The sequence below is a fragment of the Halichoeres trimaculatus genome, unplaced genomic scaffold (genome assembly GCF_033239565.1).
Source record: "Halichoeres trimaculatus isolate MK-OKI-2021-1 unplaced genomic scaffold, fHalTri1.1 fHalTri1_scaffold_13, whole genome shotgun sequence".
Classification (NCBI taxonomy): domain Eukaryota; kingdom Metazoa; phylum Chordata; class Actinopteri; order Labriformes; family Labridae; genus Halichoeres; species Halichoeres trimaculatus.
In genome coordinates this window covers 16,390,101-16,410,359 of record NW_027437191.1, presented here as the reverse complement: position 1 = coordinate 16,410,359, position 20,259 = coordinate 16,390,101, and the positions used below count along the sequence as shown (strand labels likewise).

The 20,259-nt window shown below is 40.4% G+C and overlaps 1 protein-coding gene across 2 annotated transcripts in view; it reads right to left on the bottom strand.

The window, feature by feature from the left end:
- Nucleotides 1-19,921, bottom strand: part of LOC141801877 (inositol-trisphosphate 3-kinase A-like) — a 35,129-nt gene extending 15,208 nt beyond the window's left edge. Inside the window, exons 1-5 of one of the 2 annotated variants that reach the window (XM_074685188.1) lie at nt 19,403-19,921; nt 12,561-12,736; nt 11,752-11,899; nt 11,316-11,594; nt 9,685-10,599 (exon numbers count right to left, since the gene is read on the bottom strand). In XM_074685188.1, the coding sequence (XP_074541289.1) occupies nt 9,685-10,599; nt 11,316-11,594; nt 11,752-11,899; nt 12,561-12,607 (1,389 nt within the window). In that variant the 5' untranslated portion in view covers nt 12,608-12,736; nt 19,403-19,921. Of the gene's footprint in view, nt 1-9,684; nt 10,600-11,315; nt 11,595-11,751; nt 11,903-12,560; nt 12,737-19,402 lie in introns of both variants that reach the window. The other variant, XM_074685187.1, reaches the window with a different exon arrangement.
- Nucleotides 19,922-20,259: the final 338 nt, after the last annotated feature.

Sequence of the window (20,259 nt, the reverse complement as noted above, 5' to 3'; positions counted from 1 at the left end):
GTACTCAGAGTCTGCAGTTTCTCTGTCAGCTAAGACCGTCATCCATCCTCCACGCTGCCCACTCACAGCTGGAAACACAGAAGAAGACAGTCTGCACCGACTTAAATGTGAGCTTGTAGTCACAGTGTGACAGAAAATACAATCAGAGGAAGAGAAATGAGAAGATTTTTTTGTGTGCAATGAAAATGAAAATGAAAGAATACCACCATGAAGAACATTTTTTCTATCAGCCCAATAAAATCTGACGGTAAAGTTAGGATGTGCCAGAGTGCACCAAACAAAGAGACGATTTCTGAGACAGGAGATACAAGCCTGAAGTGAAGTACCTCACGGTGGCTGGTACCCAAGTGGATGATGGTTATGAAAAAGATGGCTCCCACAGACAGAACAACACTCCACACTGAGCACAGCCACACTGACCACATGGCTGACGAAGGTGACAAACTGACTGACTGATGATCTGTCCGGTTCTCCTGCAAACACACAACCCTCCGTCCGTCTGTCTGTCTGTCTATGTTTGACAACCTCAGACTCTTCTCTTTCTATGTCCTGAAAGATTAGCTTAACACGTGTGTCAGTGTGTGTGTATGTGTGTGTAAACAATTGTGGGTCATTTGATTGGCAAAACAGGGGGTAAACAATCAGGACATGCAAATCAACACTCAGGTCATGGCATGTGAAACACAGATGAAAGTGTATGAATGTGTGCGAGTGAGTGTGTATGTGTCATGATTTGGCTCAAAGTATGGAAACATATTGAGGCTTAGTAAAGAAAACAAACAGACCAAACCTGTAAGTTCCGACATATTATCCCACCTGTACATGTTCATGGCGCCTCATATGTTTGGTGTTTGTCCTGGGTGTATGTGTGAGGCTGAGATACTGTGACAGAAACGACATCACAGGCTCAGCTATACAAAAGAAAACATCCTGAAGTATGCTAACAATGCAAGCTTGCTGCTCAGCTTCTGTTGGTGGAACAGTTTTTTTTATCAACAACATCAAAATATTCAATGTGCATAAATCTAAACATGCCCTTTAACGTGAATATTTTTTTTTTAATCACAATCTATAAATTGATGCTATTCTGCCACAAGCTTCTGAAATTATCACCTCACAGCTGGCAGGACGTGACAGTCTATGATAAGCTTTCATGAAAGTGTTTAAATGTGTGACATGCAGGTAATAAACAGCTCTGTTATGAATTCAGATTATTTCAGTCAGGGTAATTAAACTAGAAGAAATGCTTCGTCTGATCATGTTCTTAATTAAAAGCTATTTTAGATACAGTTGGTGTCACTTTTATCTCAGGATAATTTCACCCTCTCAGATCTAAGCTAGAAGTCTTTCCATTGAACTTAATGTGTGGCTGATGACAGCCTTCTCTGACAGAGTTGTTCTTTCAAAATCATGCTGACAAGGAAGAGGACTGTAATTCAGTTTTACTCACCATGTCAGGCATCTTTCAAATAATTAGAGAAAACTAAATGAAGGCGTATCAGTTGGTATGGTAATTGTTTATAGGCCTGTCACGATAATCAATAAATCGATTAACCGAATGATAAATAAAAATGTCCTCGGTAAGTTTGCCAGCCTCAATAAACTGACACGTGCTGCATGTTTGTTTTCCTCCTCTCTTTCGACCAAAGAGGCTGAATGAGAAGGTGGCTCACTACATCTATCTTTCCTAATATCAGGGTGCATAGGTTCTATAGCGGATTTATAGCGGAGTGAGCATCTGTCAAAAATGCGATCTTTGGGGTGAAGACGGGGCTGCTCACGCATACACACGGAGAGAGCTGAAGCGAGCGTCCTGAGGGGTAAGGAGGAAACACACGCTAATATGAGTGATGGACGAAAGTTCTTAAGCCGCCTGCCACAGTCCCAGTGTGGGAATATTTTGTTTTTTATCAGAATGAACAAAGTGTGAGCTCATGAACACCAACGAGCTGATATGTCGCATTTGTTTAAAAATAGTGGCGACGAAGAAGAAGAAGAAGAAGAAGAAGAAGAAGAAGAAGAAGAAGAAGAAGAAGAAGAAGAAGAAGAAGAAGAAGAAGAAGAAGAAGAAGGGGAGGTGCAGCGGAGCCTTGTTCTTTGACAATCCGCTCTTACTGAGGCTTTTGGTCTGCAAAGTAAATAGAAATAAAAGCCAAATGGTGGGTGCTCAAAGTCAGCTACATTGCCAAAGAAATGCAGCTCTTCAATACGGTTGAAAGCCAGAAATGTTAAAAATGTCTGACAGACAGTGCGGATTGACTGGGAAAAAGTACATGTTACAAACAATTCAGGAACTCTATAAACTCCCTTTTATTTAGGCTATAGTTTTTTATTGTTTTTTTTTTTGAGTTTTGTTTTTTCTTTTGAGACAGGGTCCATGTTTTATTGTTTTTGATCAGTATTAATTATTTTTATTGACATGTATTTTTTTCTAAAAGAGAGTCCATTTCATTTTCATTGTATTTTTTTTTCTCTTTCTTGTTTGTTAAATTTATTGTATTTTTTGTTTAATTTATTTTATTTAAAAGATCCTGACTTTTTAATTACAGTTAAATACTCTTAAGAAATTAAAGTTTCTTGCTTTTGATATGGTGTACTCACTTTATTATCCCATTTATCATAATTACATCAATGAAAAAATGGAAAAAAAATCTAAATAATATTGACAATAATATTGTTTATCGGCAATAATATTTAGGAAAATGATCGTCCAGCAAAATTTGTTAATTTGATCATTACAATCGTTATTATAATCATGTTTATAATTATTGTTATTATTTAGATATTGGTGAATGAGATCACATTGTTACAGCAATGAAATTAGTTGTAAATTTTAGACTTTTTCTTAATCTAGTGTAGGGACCATCATCCAGATCTATCTATCTATCTATCTATCTATCTATCTATCTATCTATCTATCTATCTATCTATCTATCTATCTATCTATCTATCTATCTATCTATCGTCTCATAAAGATCAGTGACAGCAGACAGTTTTGAACAGTTCAGAGACAGATTTCAGGATTTCAGAGATGTTAAGTTTTGAAAGCACTGTAAATTTATGTTAATGGTTGAAATATGGGAAAGCATGATAACCCCCTTTTAAGGTGATCAATAATGATAAGTGTTTATATTTTGTTTTGTCAGTTCCACTGTTAAGCATTGATAGCATCCAACATCAATCAACAGTTGTCATCCTGGCTTCAACTTTTCAGGCTCATTAGCTGAATTGTTTCAGTCAGACTCATGTGTTAGCACTGAGACGCCTCAGTTTACGACAAGGATGACTTGTTTCCTTTGTTTGTATGGTTACAGTGTTGTTACACATAGTTCAAAAGCTGTGTTTGTCTGACTAAGCAAACATATCCATGACCCTGAATATGGAATAATCACTTAATAATAAACAGTATGAGTTGGCAGGAGTCAACCCAAACACCCTCTCGTCCATCTCTCACATCTTTCTTCTGGCCGGTTGTTCTCCGCCTGCCTCTCCGTCTCTGCTATCTCTACTCCCAGACCAGCTGGATGACAAGCAGGGAGAGAGCAGGAAAAACAGAGAAGTTTCCATTTACAGAGCGCGAGAGAGAGAGGAAATTGTAAGACAAGGAACTTCTTGCAGACAGGAAGTGGGGGGGGAGTGCCGCTTGCTTCAGCGACAGTATTTTCCACATCCGCCGCTGACTACAAACAAAAGACCAAGAGAGAAAGGCCTTGCCCTATACAAACAACTGAAAGAGCACAGAGGAAAACGAAGCATGAGGCTAAAGATATGTATTGGCCTCTTGATAATATTTATCTTCAAGTGTAATAGAAAAAGATGAGTGCAAATTTTAACAGACATATGCATTAAAAGTTGTGTGTTCTGAAGTTCTACGTTTCATTTATTAAAATCAGAAGACTTAGGGTTAAACAGGGCGACCAAATCACTCATTTGCATGCAAAGAGGAATGCAAAGAAGCAGAGGGAGGGGAAAAAATTGTTGAAAAAAAAAAACAACCTCAGGTCAGAGGGTAACCCTGGGTTACAAATGTGCGATGTGAAAAAGCAGCAGTGAGGGAAACACTGATGCATGCTGATGTTTTCTGACGGAGAAGCACTGAGGAAACAACAAGCCTGATATCGCTCACCACAAGGTCCCCTCGCGGATACAAATACTGCAACTGCCTGAGTCTGCAAAGTTTAGACTGAGAGCCACAAAGTGTGAAAACACACACAGGCTAAATTAGACTGCACGGAGTGTGAAGCGGGCTAAACAACGTGCAGTCGATGCTTGGACAGAGCCTGATAAATCTCTTAGCAACAGAGGCAGGCTGGGTGGTTATATAAAGGCTAGAAAAAGGGACAGCTCAGAGGAAAAAAGTGGTTGGATGTTTGTGATGTGGCTGCTCAGATAACTTAATGCTCCAGTCAGATAAGACCAGATTCAGGTCACAATGGAACATTAAAGAGCAGATCTCACTTCAGATCTTCACTTTAAAAACTCTGAATGTGGTTCAACAAACTGCTCAGCTGAGGGTGTTACTTCGTGTCCTCACTTATCTGTTGTCATCAGGACACGGGTGAATTTCATCTGCACGAAAAAACAAACCAGCATGGAAACTCTTTAACTCTCACCGCATGTGATCATTAAGATAACGTTTCTCCACTGACAGGGTGTCCTTTACAAAGATAAGCCTTCTTTGTGATTATGAAGATTTATTTTAGCAAAATTAAAAAAAAGAACGGTAATATAGAATAAATGCAACTCAATTTATTGAAAAATATCCTTGGAGAAGGGTGACATAACAAAAGAAGGGCAATATAATATTTGTTAATTTTTTTCACCGTTCTTTTTTCTTTTAAATGTTTTTTTTTCTTCTTTTTTTTGTATTTGATGTTTACAAATTTTTAAATCCAGACAAAAAGATGAATTATTATTATTCTGTTCTTTCTGTTTTTTTTTTCTTTCTTTTTGGCCTTAATTTCCTTTGGTTTATTATTTGTATTTTCTGCTTTTAATTTTGTAAATGTTTTTTTCATTTTTTTCTTTTAGAACTCTTTGCTTTTCTTTTTGTTTTATTTTCTTTTTTTCCCTCTTTTCTCCTTTATCTCTTTTCACTTCTCCTTGTTTTGCTTTTTTTTCTTAAATTTTTCCTCTTTTTCACTTTTTCTTGTTTTGCTTTTTTTCTTTTTTTCTCTTTTCTCCTTTTTTTTTTAACTTTTTCTTGTTTTGCTTTTTTTTAATCGAGATTGTTTGTTTCTATTTGTATTGATTTGTAGAGATAATACTATTACTTTTCAGAAATGAAAATAAACTTTTAGAGAAGTATTATTTGTGGATCTCTTGGAGTCTTACATCAGACATGCATTATATCAGCATTAAACAGGGTTTCCCTATGCAGAGTGTGTGTGTGTGTGTGTGTGTGTGTGTGTGTGTGTGTGTGTGTGTGTGTGTGTGTGTGTGTGTGTGTGTTTCTCACAGCTCTGAACCTATGTGTCAGTTCCAGCTTGACTTCTCCCTGACCGGAGCGACATGTTTAACAAGCACGCTGTCACCAACAAACCTCATGTAGCACCAAATTAAGAATTGACCGGTGTTTCCCCTCCTCATTGTGAAGCAAGAAGTCACCTTTTCACACACTTAAACTTACAGACTCTCTCTGTTTCCCTCTCTTGCACTCACACACACACACACACACACACACACACACACACAAAAAGGCACGCACGCACACACACACAGCTGTGAGAGGGAAACTCGGTTTGACGTCACAGGGTTGCTAAGCAGCTGGCCGCCGTGGTAGTGAAGATTTTCCACTGCAGTACAAACACATTGTGTGTGTTTGTGTGTTTGTGAGAGCGAGTGTGTGTGTGCTGACTTATGGTTCAGGACATGAAAGTTAGTTTTTGTCCAGTCAAGATCAGCACAAGAAAAATCCCCCTCTTGGTGAAGTCTCAGATTAAACAGAATATTTTTACAAATTTTTAAAGAGGAGCTACAAAGTTATTTTAGGCTCTGAGTGTGTCTGCAAATCAAAGAGATTATAAAACTATTAATGTGGATGTTTGCAACTTCTGATCTAGTTTTGTCCTCTTCTGCAAAGTTCAACCACTAAAAGTTGAAGAGCGATGAGAGCAGAGGGTGTGTCAGCATTAGCATGGGTAAGTGTTTGTATCAGAGCAGAGCGAGTAGAGCAGAAAGGACTCGGCCAAAGTGAAGTGGATTCTTCCTCACAGTGGGGATTCATTTTCATCATCCAGCTTAAATGAAACTAATGATTTGTCCTGCTTCAGATTCACTTGTGCTTTTAATTTGTGCTACAAATGCTTTCAGGTTTAAGTCCAAGTTTTCACCTCAGACACATCTTTTGTCGTTTCTTCGTCTGTATTCCTTCCCCAACATTTAACTGAAACTTTGTAGGAAGGAAAGACACAAAGATGCCTATCTATTGCAGGTGCCTCTTTAGCGCCAATTAACCAGAACGGGGAAACACTGGCATCACGTGTGCTGTCTCACCTTGGAGAGATGCCCAACTGTCAAAAGATCAGCCAGATGGTGTCTATAAAAGGCTCTGTTCAGATTCTGAGTGTGTACACTCTTTGAAAATGAGTTGATATAGTCATAAAACCAATGGCCATGATACCACAGATGTGTTTGACTGTGTTTATACAAAGTGGAATTAACATGTCATGCTTACTTGGGCGAACACAAAGGAGGGTTATTAAAATATAGCTACTGTGGCCTCTGTGGTTTAATACACTTTGTTACAGAATATAACTGAAACTTTGATACATTTGATGTGTTCTGGTGACAGCACTAGTCTTATTTAAGTACATGTGGCACTAAAATGTGTTCTTGTCCAATACTAGTGGATATAAATCACATTTTACAGTGGTTTGAAAGGAGTACCCCAAGGATCTATTCTGGGGCCTCTTCTATTTACTCTGTATGACAACAGTATTGTGTCAGAAATTTGTATTCCTCTGCCTGAAAAAAAGGAAAAATGATGCATTTGCATTTAAAGTCTGCTTTTGACTTGATCAAACAAGCTCTGACTGGTCCTAAACTCATGCTGAGTTTAACTTCTTGGGTGTCCGGCTAAATAAGGATCTGTCCCCTGGGTCGCACATTTCAAATATATCTTCAAAAACTAGAGGGACAAATTTCCCAAGCAGGCATCTAACAAATGTAAATCAGTGAGCAGAAAGGGGCTCAAATGTTTTAACTCGGAGTATGTGCATATTTTATTCCTGTTATTGGTTTTCTCTTCTCAACAAAGTGAGCTCTTCCTGCTGCTACAGATCTGTAACTGGATGCAAACTGGATGAATGTGAATTGAATACTGTAAATGTTTGCTTCCCTGCTCACATTCTTCCTCTCCTTTCGCAGATCTTACTCTTCAGCTCACTATGTTCTTCTGCCTTTCTTCCTCTCTCAAAATCACTCCTCTTCACTCTCTTCTTTCCTACATACCTCCCACACAAGCAGGCATGCTTTATGTGTATCTGCATGTCTGCCTCTTCGTACACACACACACACACACACACACACACACACACACACACACACACACACACACACACCAGGTTTCCTTAAACTAACAACTGATCAGGATCTGTGACAGGCTGCAGACATGAACATGAATAACCTGCATGTTTGACGTCTCAGAACTATGAAAGGGGAAATCCAGACTTTTACTAGGAACTGTAAAACCCTTTCCTTAAGTCAGCTGTGGGAGCTTCTGTCTCCTACTCAGCCAGGATGAAGGAAAAAAACAAATACTGGGAATATGCAAAGAGCAATCCAAACACTATTCAAATCCAGCAACCAGATTCATTTAAACAAATAGCTTGTGCTGCACGTCAAGTAGGAAGGAAAGGACACTCAGTGGGGATGGGCTGGTAGGTTCACAGCACAGGACAACTGCTTCATAACCAGAAGTCTGTCCTTCACCACGGTGAGCTAATGAAATAATGCATTGGGCATTATTCGCTAATATGCAGATGATACACTCACTTTTGTTTCGAGGTGATGAGTGCTCAAACGCTGACAAAGACTCCTTCTCTAACACTCACAGCTCTGTTTTTTTATCATTTTGTTCCAAAGGCAGCTAAGTAGAGCCATAAACTCTGATAGGAAAAAGATTTCAACAGCATCAAGTCTAAAACAAGAAACTCATTTTGAACAGAGACATTGTTTACTAAACAACGCAAGTAATCAGTTATACAACCCTTTGTCAAGTTGTGTTTCAAAGCAGAAGTGAGATGAACTCGTGGCCTTATCTTGGCTACAAATAAGAACACATCCACGGAGCCACCTACACACACACACACACAAACACACACACACACACACAGAAACCCAAACAGGCCTCAGCGTCCTGTTTGAACAGCATCCAAATGCAGGCAAAGTCTAAGTGAGTGTGACTGCAAATTATCCCTTCTCGCCTTTTTCTATTATCCTAGCTCAATTTATCAAGCACACATTTATCCACAGACTACCACTTACACACACACACTTAGTGTGCACACAAACACACACACACACATAGGTCGGGGCACAGAGCTAGCTTTGTTGCTGTGAATGTCAACCATTACTCAGGTGGGGAACTCTGGCCAAATCAGACAGAGAAGCACCCAGCAACATGCAGAGGCACATCAAACACCCAGTGTGCACACACACACACACACAACTTTCATGACTGGGACCAAACTCCTTGTGCACACGCTCAGTTTTGAGTTTTTATAAATTACCTTGGGCACACAACTAGACTTGAACGCTGTTCCTGCCAAAAAAATACACAACATCAACTTTTGTCCTCAAGAAGTAAACTTTCGTTGATGTAAACTATGAATTCCTGTTGTTTATCACAGCTGAACATAAGTGTAGCATCCCAAAAACATCATCCAGTGTGGAAAAACAAATGATTTGTCAGCCTTGACATGTCAAGGAGAGCTCTAGCCGAAAAGTAGCTTTGACATTGGTTTGGTACACCAGATTACCACGTTAATGTTAAGATGTCTGCATCCATCTATGTACATTTACAGCAGTCTTTATCAGCCTCTTCATATGCCTCCTTATAAAGTTGAACTAAGTTTTGAGTCATGTAGTAGAGGAAGAGATATTACGTAAATTAATGATGAAAGTTGACCTTCCAGTAGACCTGTGATTAAATCAGGGGGATTACCACAGAAAGGTTCATCTGTGTGTCTTCACAAAATGTTGAATCAATCCGACAAAAACTTTCAAATATTTGAATCTAGACCAAATAAGTTGAGTTACAACAAATAAAAAACAAGTGAATGATATAATGCTATCTCAAGGCTGGAATGGCCGAAAGCTTTGAGGTTAACTCTACTGAAGCGAATCGCTCTGTGGTTAAAACATCGGCTGAAGTCTTCAAAGCGAGTGGTCAGGATTTGATTTGGACCATTTGCTCTTTGCTGCATTTTTTTCCCCTTCTCTCAACCCACTTTCCAACTTTTTTCCCAGTCCTGTCACCCAATAAAGGCCATAAATCCAAAAATAACCTTTTAAAACATCTATCAAATATTTAGTCTTAACTTTCCCAGCTTTTCCACCTACTTGTCAGATCTCCCCTGAGTGAGTAACACACTAGGTCCCTGATGAGTTCATATCACATATCACATACAGCCAGTGACATTTTTAGATGAGACAGTCTTCTAACGCTCTCGCTTTGCTTACCGCTTTCTGTCTGGAGGTCAGGACAGCAGGGTTGAGAAGCAGCTCCCCTTTCTCCGTATCACTAGAAATATCTTCCTCCGACTCTTCCCAGGACGAGGAGAACCCCGCCGAGGAGGCCGAGGAGGAGGATAGCTTCCTCAGGGAGCGGGTGGCGAAGTGGGACCCAGGCACGGGGCTTGAACCCGGGCTGGGTGTGCAGCTTAGCCCCTGGTCTTCAGAAGTTTGAGGTGGGTTATCCAAACCGTGGTCAGTTATAATGACAGCGGGGATGGAGGGGGGGGCAGAGGGTGGGACAAAAGGAGCGTGGTTGGTGTGATCACTGTTGTCCATCAAACACGGGGCAGGAGTTTCTGGATGAACGTCCATCCTGTTTGACTCTTTTTGGAGCTGCAGACACAACGGGTCAGTTTTTTCCTGCTCGGAGTCTTTTTCAGTCCGTTCTGTTTCGTCTCTTGACATTTTTTTGTTTTCTACCTCTCCTTCACCTTTCCTCTCCTCCTCTTTTTTCTCTTTTTCATCTTGGCTTAACATCTTAACTGAACCCTGAAGGTCAGATCCTCCATCAGAGCAGACCGTCTGCACTGTTGCTCCACAATGGCGTCCATTCTGACCAACACGCGTTTTGTTTTCTGTGTTTGTTTCTGTAGCACTACTGTCCTTTTTCTCACCTTCACTCCATCCTCTATCCCTCTTTTCTTCCTCCAAAGTTCCTTCCTCTCCTCTTCCATTCTGGACAACAGAGGGAGCTTTAGTTCGTTGTGAGTGGGTCATTGAGGATTCAAGGGCCGTGGGATCAGCTGGTGTTTGGCTCGTCGATCGACGTGGAGAACGTGGGCTGCGCTGGAGCTCACTGTTGAGCACCTGAGCCCGGATACCAGAAATATGGGCCTCGAAGATGCCAACCTTCCCCCTGACCTGAAACACCCAGAGACAACGAGAGGTTAAATCAACTTTGTTTAACATTTCTACATCAAATCTCACACTGCAAAAAATAGAAATCTTATCAGGTCTTTTCTGTCTTATTTTCAGTAGAAAGTGTCTTTTTAGACTCAATACGAGCCACTTTCCCCTGACTAGATCACTAAAATGTCCTGTTTCAAGTCATTTAAAGACAAAAATGAGGTCTGCCTCGCTTTTTACAGGTTTAAAAAATCTGCCAATGGAACAAGAATAACATTTCTTAAAGGAAGACGTCAATCTAGTTTCAAGCAAATTATCTAGTAAACTTTTCTTGTTCCATTGGCGGATTTTTTGAACTTGTTACAAGCAAGTCAGACCTCATTCTTGTCTTAAAATAACTTGAAACAAGACATTTTTCTGGACTGATAAGTTTAATGTGGCTCACATCAAGTGCAATAAGACAATTTTTACTGTAAATAAGACAAAAACACTTGATAAGATTTCGTTTTTTTGTAGTGCAAACTGTCTTGGTGTGGAAGAGAAGAGGGGGGTTTGTGTAGCAGTCCAGGTGACTTGAATAAGTTGAGTATTGGAGAAGCTGAGTCCTGCTCTGATTAGCCCACAAATCAAAACAAAGTAGTAAATCATGCTGCATTCCTCGACGAACACAGACAGAGCAGCAGAGCACTTCAAAGGCTCAACAACACAGAGAAAGACGCACGTAAAATCACCTCAACGTTCTGCAGCTCCCTGTGTATCTGCAGCAGCTGTGCCTGGCGTCTCCTTTCCTCTCGTCTCTCTCCTCCTCCTGTGTCTCCCCCCCTCTCCTCCTGCCCCTCTCTGTCTCCTCTCTCCTCACAGCTGGGTGAGCTCAGTCGTCGGACCCGCTGGCCCACATTGACTCCCAGCAGCTCCGGGCTCCGCGGGGAGGGAGAGCGGGCCCGAGAAGAGGAGCCGGAGGGCGGCGAAGAGGGAAAGACAAACGTTCGACCCAACGATCGAGGGCTTGTCTGGGAGCAGACAGACAAGATCAGTTTAGATTTTTGTAAATGACTCGAAAAATTACAAATAAAGATTAAGGATTAGGAAACTGCTGAGGGCTTTTTTTGAAATGTACTTTTAACGTTATTTTTTACTTTAGAAGAAACATCAAGCAGCTGTATCTACCGTGGGGCTGGTGGGGCTGAAGAGACCTCCACCCAGAAGCTGACAGTATGTACTCCGATCTGGAACTGGCAGCACAGGTCGACCAACGGGACTGGTTCTGGCTGTGGAGCTGCTGCTGGAGGAGGCTGGCTGAGTGTGAAACTGATTACTGCTGCAGAGAGAGGAGAGGAGAGGAGAGGGCTGTTAATCCAAAACCCCACAAAAACATTCACACAACAGGTTACATTTTGTATCTCTTTGACTGAAAAAAGACACCTACAAATATCACTGTGTCAGGTCAGACAATTCATTGTGACTTACTCATATTCTGAAGCATTGAAACCAAATGAACTCAACCCAACTGGGGTTTCTAACATTTGATCAACAAAAAAAAGCTGCCCCGAAAAAATAAAAGTTTGGTGGATACACAAGTTATGAAGAAAATTCAGTGCATTTAATGTTAGATTTCACAACCATGGACACCACAGACCTCAAAAATATTTTGATTTCTAAGGAGGAAGGTATCCAAAGATGGGTGATACAGATCAGAAACGTGTTAAATCGAAAAGCAGTTCAATCTTTTCATCAGAGCAAATTTCAATCACCAGCTTCTTGCTTCTTGCTTGGTTTGATTTCTCTGTAAGCTGTTCTGTTACAGACGCAAAAATAAAAAGTCACCTCACCAGTCCAGTCCAACAGCTTCTCACCTGCACCAAACCACACTGACCAAACACGTTTGAAGAATGCATTTCTTACAGCAAACACTTGAGGAGAGCAGAAGTCTGAAATGAAAAGAAATAAACTGGAAGTATTCAGGGAACAAAGAGTACCTGTTCATGACTTCCAGGCCGTTCAGGTTCAGGGCAGACGCTGCCATCCCCGCGGCCAGGCCAGGGGCAGTGAGTGCTGGGTACACATCTGACAATCTCCCTCGAAGCAGCAGGGAGGTCTGGAGAAGAGCTTTCAGTGTTTCCTCTGCATTCAGACGACAGCCGCAGCTCCCAGACTGCAGAGAAATGTGCAAAGAGTTCAAGTTAATTTCAATGGATCTTAACTTGCTTACAAGACGGATGATATAAAGGAAAGACACTGGGAGTTCAATTTTCCATTCCAGGAAAACCTTCCCTAAGTGCGTCATGGATAGAGATTATTCATACAGTCCTGTTATTAACTCAAAATAAAAGATACCATTGTTGGTGCTGCGATTATGAAAAAAGACACAAATAACAGAGGAAGGAAAGGAGGGACAAACAGAAAGATAAAGACTAATATAAGACAGAGAGAAGTGTCCTTAACTGAACTGAAATACTTTGTTTAATGACATTATCACTCAACTATAGAGCTGCTGTTTCATGTTTGTGTTTTGCGCTGCAGTCAGTAGCTCTTTTCCAACTGTTCACCACGTCTTCAAACAAGTGAGAGTTTAACTGATCCAAGCAGATAATCTGTTTCATTGTTGTTTCTCCTCTTTGTTCTCAAAAATCCACAGCCGGACTGAGGTGTGACAATCTTCACTCCATCCTCTCGCTCTGCACGGTTTGTTTGAAATTCTGCTAAAAATAAAGTTTGCATGAAGGTAACATTCTTTCAGGGAGAAAACGATGGGAGGCACGAAGGGAAAGGGCAGAGAGATGGAGATACAAAGAAACATGCAGAGAGGGAGAGGGAGGAAAGGGCAGGAGGTGGAGGGAAAAGCAACTCTGGGAAAGTGAAGAAAGGCAAGGAACACGGACAAGAGGTGGAGCAAAGTGAAATAAAACACAGAGAGGAAACAAGAAAGTGGGAACAAAAAGCTACAAACAGTCAACAAGACATACAGTCGGCCGGATTTTATGGGCTTCAAATATATCTTTCTGCTCTTCTGTTTAGACATTCTCCTTCCATGGAAGACTCATTTACCGTCTTTGTTTAAAGACTTTTATTTTTAGGGTGAAGTCTTGAAGCAGCTTTCTTGTTCCATGTGACTTAATCAACAGCATCTGCATGTTTCTGTCATTTAGTTTCAAGAAAAAATCAAGCACTGAATCACCTGGCTTTTAATCTGACCGTTGACAGCCCAAAGTTCAAGTAGCCAAGTAAAAAAAAAAAGCCCTCTGACACCAAGAGTCGTGGTTTTAGCTGCTAGATCAAAGCTCCTGTAGGAGCTGTTAGCTTTTTATGAAATAACAAGGTTTATTGATGTTTTTATGAGCTACACTAACAATCGCAGCCATCAGCACAGAAACTGACTCTTTCTATCAGGAGTTATGATGATCACGTCCTTTTATGACTGGTCAGAGCCATGAGACCCTCACAGGAGCTTTAAATGATCCCTCTCATAGCCATACCTCTTGAAGTTTTTCACTGTTTTGTCATTTTTAGCGATGCGTGACTGAACATCACTCTATTAATCATCTGCATCACAGCTCGATTAACACTCAAATCGCCAGGAGCAGTTGTTTTCACAGCTACATCCAAAACATCCTGATCCGTCTTTCTGAGCACCTAATAAAGTAATTCAGCTTTTGCCTTTGTAAGCACATCCCTCAAAAGAACGGAATAACACCAGAGTTAAGTCCTTTTCCAATTCAAATTCTTTATTTCAGTCTTTGTTTTTAAACTGGATTGGAAAAAAGTTATTACTGTTCTCCAGCAGAGGATGAAATGTTTCTTTCTGACTCACGTGATGCATTTTATGGGAAAATATGGCTCCAGATATAGGCTGAAGACATTATCATCATTTAACTTGTTCTCATGATCTGGGGTTAAAAAAAAGCAAACTTAAAAACACAAAAATTGTTAAAATCGAAGAATCACAACTTAAATAAAATCGGCACCCTAAAATTGTAAATAGAATCGAAGAATCGAGAATAGCATATCATCCCAGCCCTTATAGATTGAGTGATATTTTATGCTCCTTCAGTGTAATCGATGTAAAACTAATTGCACATTGAAAATTAAGACATTTTGAAGAAAAGCTGGTGACCCTGAAAGTTTTATCTATTTGAAAAGTTAAGACTAAAAAGAAAATTTGTTACGGTCAAAATCTCCACTGGTTCTAGTGTTAAACAAGGTTTTCATATTTCTCGAATTGTCCACAAAAAGTGCGAGTCAAATGCTAAGTCCAAGCCATCACTTATCAATGTCACGGCGCTGCGGGTGGGACTATTGTCTGTCGAAAAGCTATAATCAGCTACAACCTGGATGGAAACAAGCACAGATGACAGATCCTGGTAATATTTTGATGTAGAGAACAGAGATTAGTTGTGTATGGACATGGGTATTAAATCTGCAAGGGGCTCTGAAGGCTGGTGGTGCTAGCTCTGCTAAATTTAGCCACACTCTGCACAGACTGTGCGCAATTTTCCTTTATTCCAAGTATCTACTTAGTAGGGTTGGGTAAAAATATTGATTGATGCATCCCAATATTTTCTCACCAAATTCAATATTGATTCAGCAAATCCTTTGAATCGATTCACCTCCTGGCAAGTGGGTGGTGCTGTGCATATTATTGGCGTTGTATGGACGAGGGCTACACCAGACCAAACAACAACCAAATAGCAACCAAAGCAGCAGCTTCTTAGCTTTTTATTTTTTAGGTCGTGATAATTTAAGTTTCTTAGTTGCTCCTGCATATCAGCATCTCTTGATTTCATAAACTCACACATGGCTGCCTATCAATACTTTGTAGACCTGAGTTACTGCTGCTCTCAGAATTATGTGACATAAACATCATGATGTTAAGAATTGTACACAACAATTCTGAAGAAATCTTGCATGGGAATGGAAGAGATCAGAAATTTTGATTTTGTTAACAGAAAAATATTTCAGTAAATGAACTCTACAAGAGAAAAAGTGCTGCAGCCTCAGAGAGACACATGCTGTTTATGTTTTCACACCATCTTGGAATAAGCTCAGCCAAACTTTGCTGTGAACAGTGAATATGTCTCACAGCAAATATCTGTGGTCAAGCACATGATGTGCAAACCGCCAGAAAGAGCCCTGGGGTGTGTTGAGGCTGCAGATAAGTTAAAACATCAGGTCGTCAAGACGGGTAAACACGGGATTTCCTCCTTGGGCAGTGACGCATTCAGACAGCAGCAGGAAACAATCTGAATGGCTTTTCACTGAAGGAGCTCACTAACCAGCAGACACTCTATAATCACTTCTTGCTGTTTATTGGGCGCTGACATCCATTAAGACTCAGCAAAAACAACAACATGATTCAGGCCTGGGACAGACAGAGAGAAAGAGAAAACAGAGGAGGGAGGAAGAGAAGAAGAGAGGTGTTTACAGGCTATTTTGGTTGTCTATTCTGAAGCTTTCATGCAGAAGCAGCAGATTTGCTGTCTGTGAAACGGCTCAGTTGTTTAATAAGGCAGCGCCGGGCAGCAAGAACAACATTTTACACTGCATGTTGCACAGTGCATCACTGAGACTGTGTCTGCACTGCTTTCAAAGAAAGATTTCAGAAAGTCATAAAACTTTTACTGAATGGTGTATATTGATTTTTAAATGCAGCGTCTTATCAAGCTGTTGAAAGACATTCATGGCAGACATTAACCTCTAAAGACCCAAGCTTTTGAATGGTGTGCATTTTTTAATTCACCTTGCTATTTGACATAAGGAAGACCTAATTAGTATTATAACTAAACTTGTTTATTGTACAGGAAGTTTGATTATTTTCATTATGAGTTCCCTGTTAGAATAGAATAAAATAGAATAGAATAAATAAATTCTCTATTTATCTCCAAGGGTAAATTCAGGAAGAGTCGCAGCAGCAATCAAGAAAACAAAAGTAAGAAAGTGTATAGAAAGTGCAAAAAGATCCATAAGAAAATAGATGATGACAGCTTGTCCATCATTGTCCAGTTCAACCAGCCTCCACCTCCACAGGGTCCAGGACTGAGCATCTTCAGCAGTCTGTTCAGTCTCTGTCTCCTAGATCCTGTCTGTTCACAGCAGGTGAAGCTCTGATGTTAGCTCTGTTAGCCATGTCTGTGAATAGCATGATGCTACTCTGCCTTCTGGTGTTCCCTCTGTTGCTGGGTTAGCACGGCTAGCTCATCAATCTTGTTGGAGATAGATCTTACGTTCCCAATAACGATGGATGGAAGGACAGGTCCATGTCGTCACTTCTTAGCTCACACCTGAGAACCAGCACGTCGTCCTCACCGCCTTCTCCTCACCTTGTGGGGAACATCAGGCCTTGCACCAGTTAGCATTGACATGCTACAGGCTGCTGACAGCTGATCTCATGTGTAAACAATGCGGCCTTGGTTACATGTAGGATCTCCAGACAAACACAGGAGCAAAAACAGTAAAAATATCACTGAACACAAAACCAGTTTTATTTTTTGTTAGTTGTTTGCTATTAGTGTTGTTGAACTTAAATATGTTAGGGGTTTTTTTTTTTGCTAAAGTGGGTGTAATGTTGTGATTTCACCAAAAGATAATATGAGCAGTGTCCCTAAGAATGTGGCTAATAGGTCAAAGTTGAAAAAAATGAAGTTAGGGATGCACGATATTGGATTTTTGCCGATATCCGATATGCCACTATATCAAAACCCCTTTTGGCCGATACCGATACAGATAATCAAAAGTTTGTTTGTTTTTTTCACTGTAAAGAAAGCTAAGTCTATCCTGTACTGGAATTTATATGTTACTCTTATTGTGACGGTCTTATTTGTTTAAGAAACACACATAAAACAAGACAAAAAACATTTGATTTTACCATAAATAAGAAATGTATTATTTTTCAAACTCAAGACATTCCGTATTGAAATACAGAAAAATATTTTCTTTAGATCACATGAACTTTAAATGTACAATGCATTTTTAAACATAACCAAGTTGCATTTGATTATTTTAGAGCTACTGTAACAACCTGGTGACAGACACAGAGCTCTGCAGTGCAAATAAATGAAGTGCTACATTTTATTTAAGAAGCTTATTTTTCAGATCGAAAATAATAATAATCCTAACTGAATAGCACCTTATCGGCTGTGCATATCAGCAGAAATTTTCATATCTTCTGATACCGATAACGTGTTTTTAAGCTTTTATCAGCCGATACCGATATTGTGCCGATACTATTGTGCATCCCTAAATGAAGTATCATGGGTCTGAGAGGCAAAAATGTAATGTCCGCATATGTGGATGCTGGGTCTTAAAAGGTTAAGCTCAGAGTGGATAGCAAAAACATGCAGCCTATTTCTTCCCCCGAATCCCTCTCAGCTCCATGTCTCTTGAAGATAGTATCGTCCAAGAAGAGAACACTTTGTGATAAAGTTGAACTCTGATACAAAAAAGAATGTTGTTGACAAACATAAGATAACATACCACCATGACATAACCTTATCCATAAAGCAGGAAAGTAAAGCTAACCCTGACCATGACTTTGTACTGCTCTGATAGCTGTAATCATGATTAAACAGTCCTGCCTTTAGCACACCAAACCTGGCTGCCACAATAAAGAGAAAGCCAAATTCAAACAAATATTAGTCCGGAGGATTCTGGTGTAAATAAGCGCACATGTAACTCAGCACGGTTTGTCTGTGCTTCAGCACGGCCTGATGTCAGCGTGCGTGGGACTGTGGGAGCGTTCTTACTGCCCATCTGCCCACACGAGTGGGCAAAGAAGCTCTTAAGAGAAAAATAAAAGATATTCAGACTGTGAGGAGACGCTCAGAAGATGCTGATGAAGATTTTTCCTTGAAACACACATGAACAGATGGTAGGCCAGAGCGGTGTTATGATAAAATGCCTCAAGATGCACGATTAATCTGTTCTACCTGTAATTTTTCTGTCTGAGTTTTCTTGTGGTGGTGCAACGTTAATGTGCAGGTTATACATATTCATAAATCATCAAAACATGAAGCGCTTTTAACACAATACCCATGAGTGTCACCTTCTGCAATTAGGATGCTCCTATGGGAGAATCTATGTCAGCAGAGGGGGTACCCTGACCCAAATAAAGTTTGAGATAATCCTTATCATGTTATTTATTTGTTTTTTAATTTCCAACAGTGCATATTTACTGTTTTTAGGGTCTGTTTGAGGAAGAAGTACAAGCTGGTGTTTGATGACGCACAGAGAAATGTGCAGATGTGCATTTTAAATAGAGGTAAACAATGAAACATTCATGAGCTGCAGCTATATAAATTCATAACAAAAAAGAAGTAATAATCAAGATCTTTGATCCAGCTGCAAGCCTGACACATGATGCACAAAACATACAGGTATGCTTTTCTGAAGAGCAAAGCGATGCAGCAGCCAGTAAGACCTGACATGTTGATGTCAGTGTTTGGGTTTCAATTCATTAGTATATGCAAACTTTTGTTACAGGGCTGCCTCAGGCCGTAAAGATGTTTGGTGTTAGTATTTGGATTTTTTAAGGTATGATCCAGGAACCCTCTCTAGACTGACTGAGAACTCTTACGTCTGAATGTAGTTTAAATGCAAAATAATATGGTGCTGTAACATATTAATAGGGGAAAAAAGCATTTGTGTTTAAAACATATAATTTAAAATTAACACAATATGCAACCATAAGATGACGAAGACGAAACCACTTTCTCCATGATCACTGGGCCCTGCAGGTAAAGGTGATCCCAAAGTGCAACACATACTATAAAACAAAACTACAGTGTTGAGATGGAATACCTGACATGCCAGCAGTGTGCTGTCTTACCTTGGAGCTGTCCCGTCCTCTCCAGGCTCCTCTGACGCTCTGTAAGTGCTCTGACTAATATTTCTGTCAGAAAGCAGCAGCAAAGCAGGGAGGAGGACTCTTCTGTCTGTCTCACACTCGACACACAGAAACATGCAGAGTAACTGCTCCTCGTGCACCGACAACTCCGACTTTCTCCTCTCTCTTTGGATTCTTTCTTCCCAAACACAAACTTGTTCGACGCTCCCCCCGGGTCCTGCTTGCTTCTTACACCTTTTTTTTCCACCAAAAGTCCTCCTCCACAGAAGAAGATGAAATGTCTTTCCTTCTCTTCAACCAGCTTTTCTTGTTCAGTTGTTAAAGGGAAACTTCAAAGTCTTTCGTACCGAGTATTGCAGAGAAATTCAGCCACAGCTAGCCGTCGGGATAGTTTCTCGATAGCTTTTAAGGTTTTTGTTGTCATGTGTGACAACGATTGCGCTCGTAGTAAAGCGCTGTCTGACTGTTTGAAGCCGGAAGCGACAACACAGCCTCTTCTCTCTCCCTCTCTCTCTCTCTCTCTCTCACACACACACACACACACACACACACACACACACACACACACACACACACACACACACACACACACACACACACACACACACACACACACAGAGTTCACTGATAAAAACACTGAAAAGACGTCCGCGCGCCCGAATTTTGCTGCCAGTTGTAACATGCACGTGCAGTGTAGTGGGGGAAGCCCTCAGACGAACATGAAAAGCGCGTGCACAAACTCGCCAGTAGGCACAAGCACGAGACAACACTGATGGAAATATATGGGCTAGTTTAGTAAGCTGCATTATTAATTTTATAATAATGATGAATAACATATT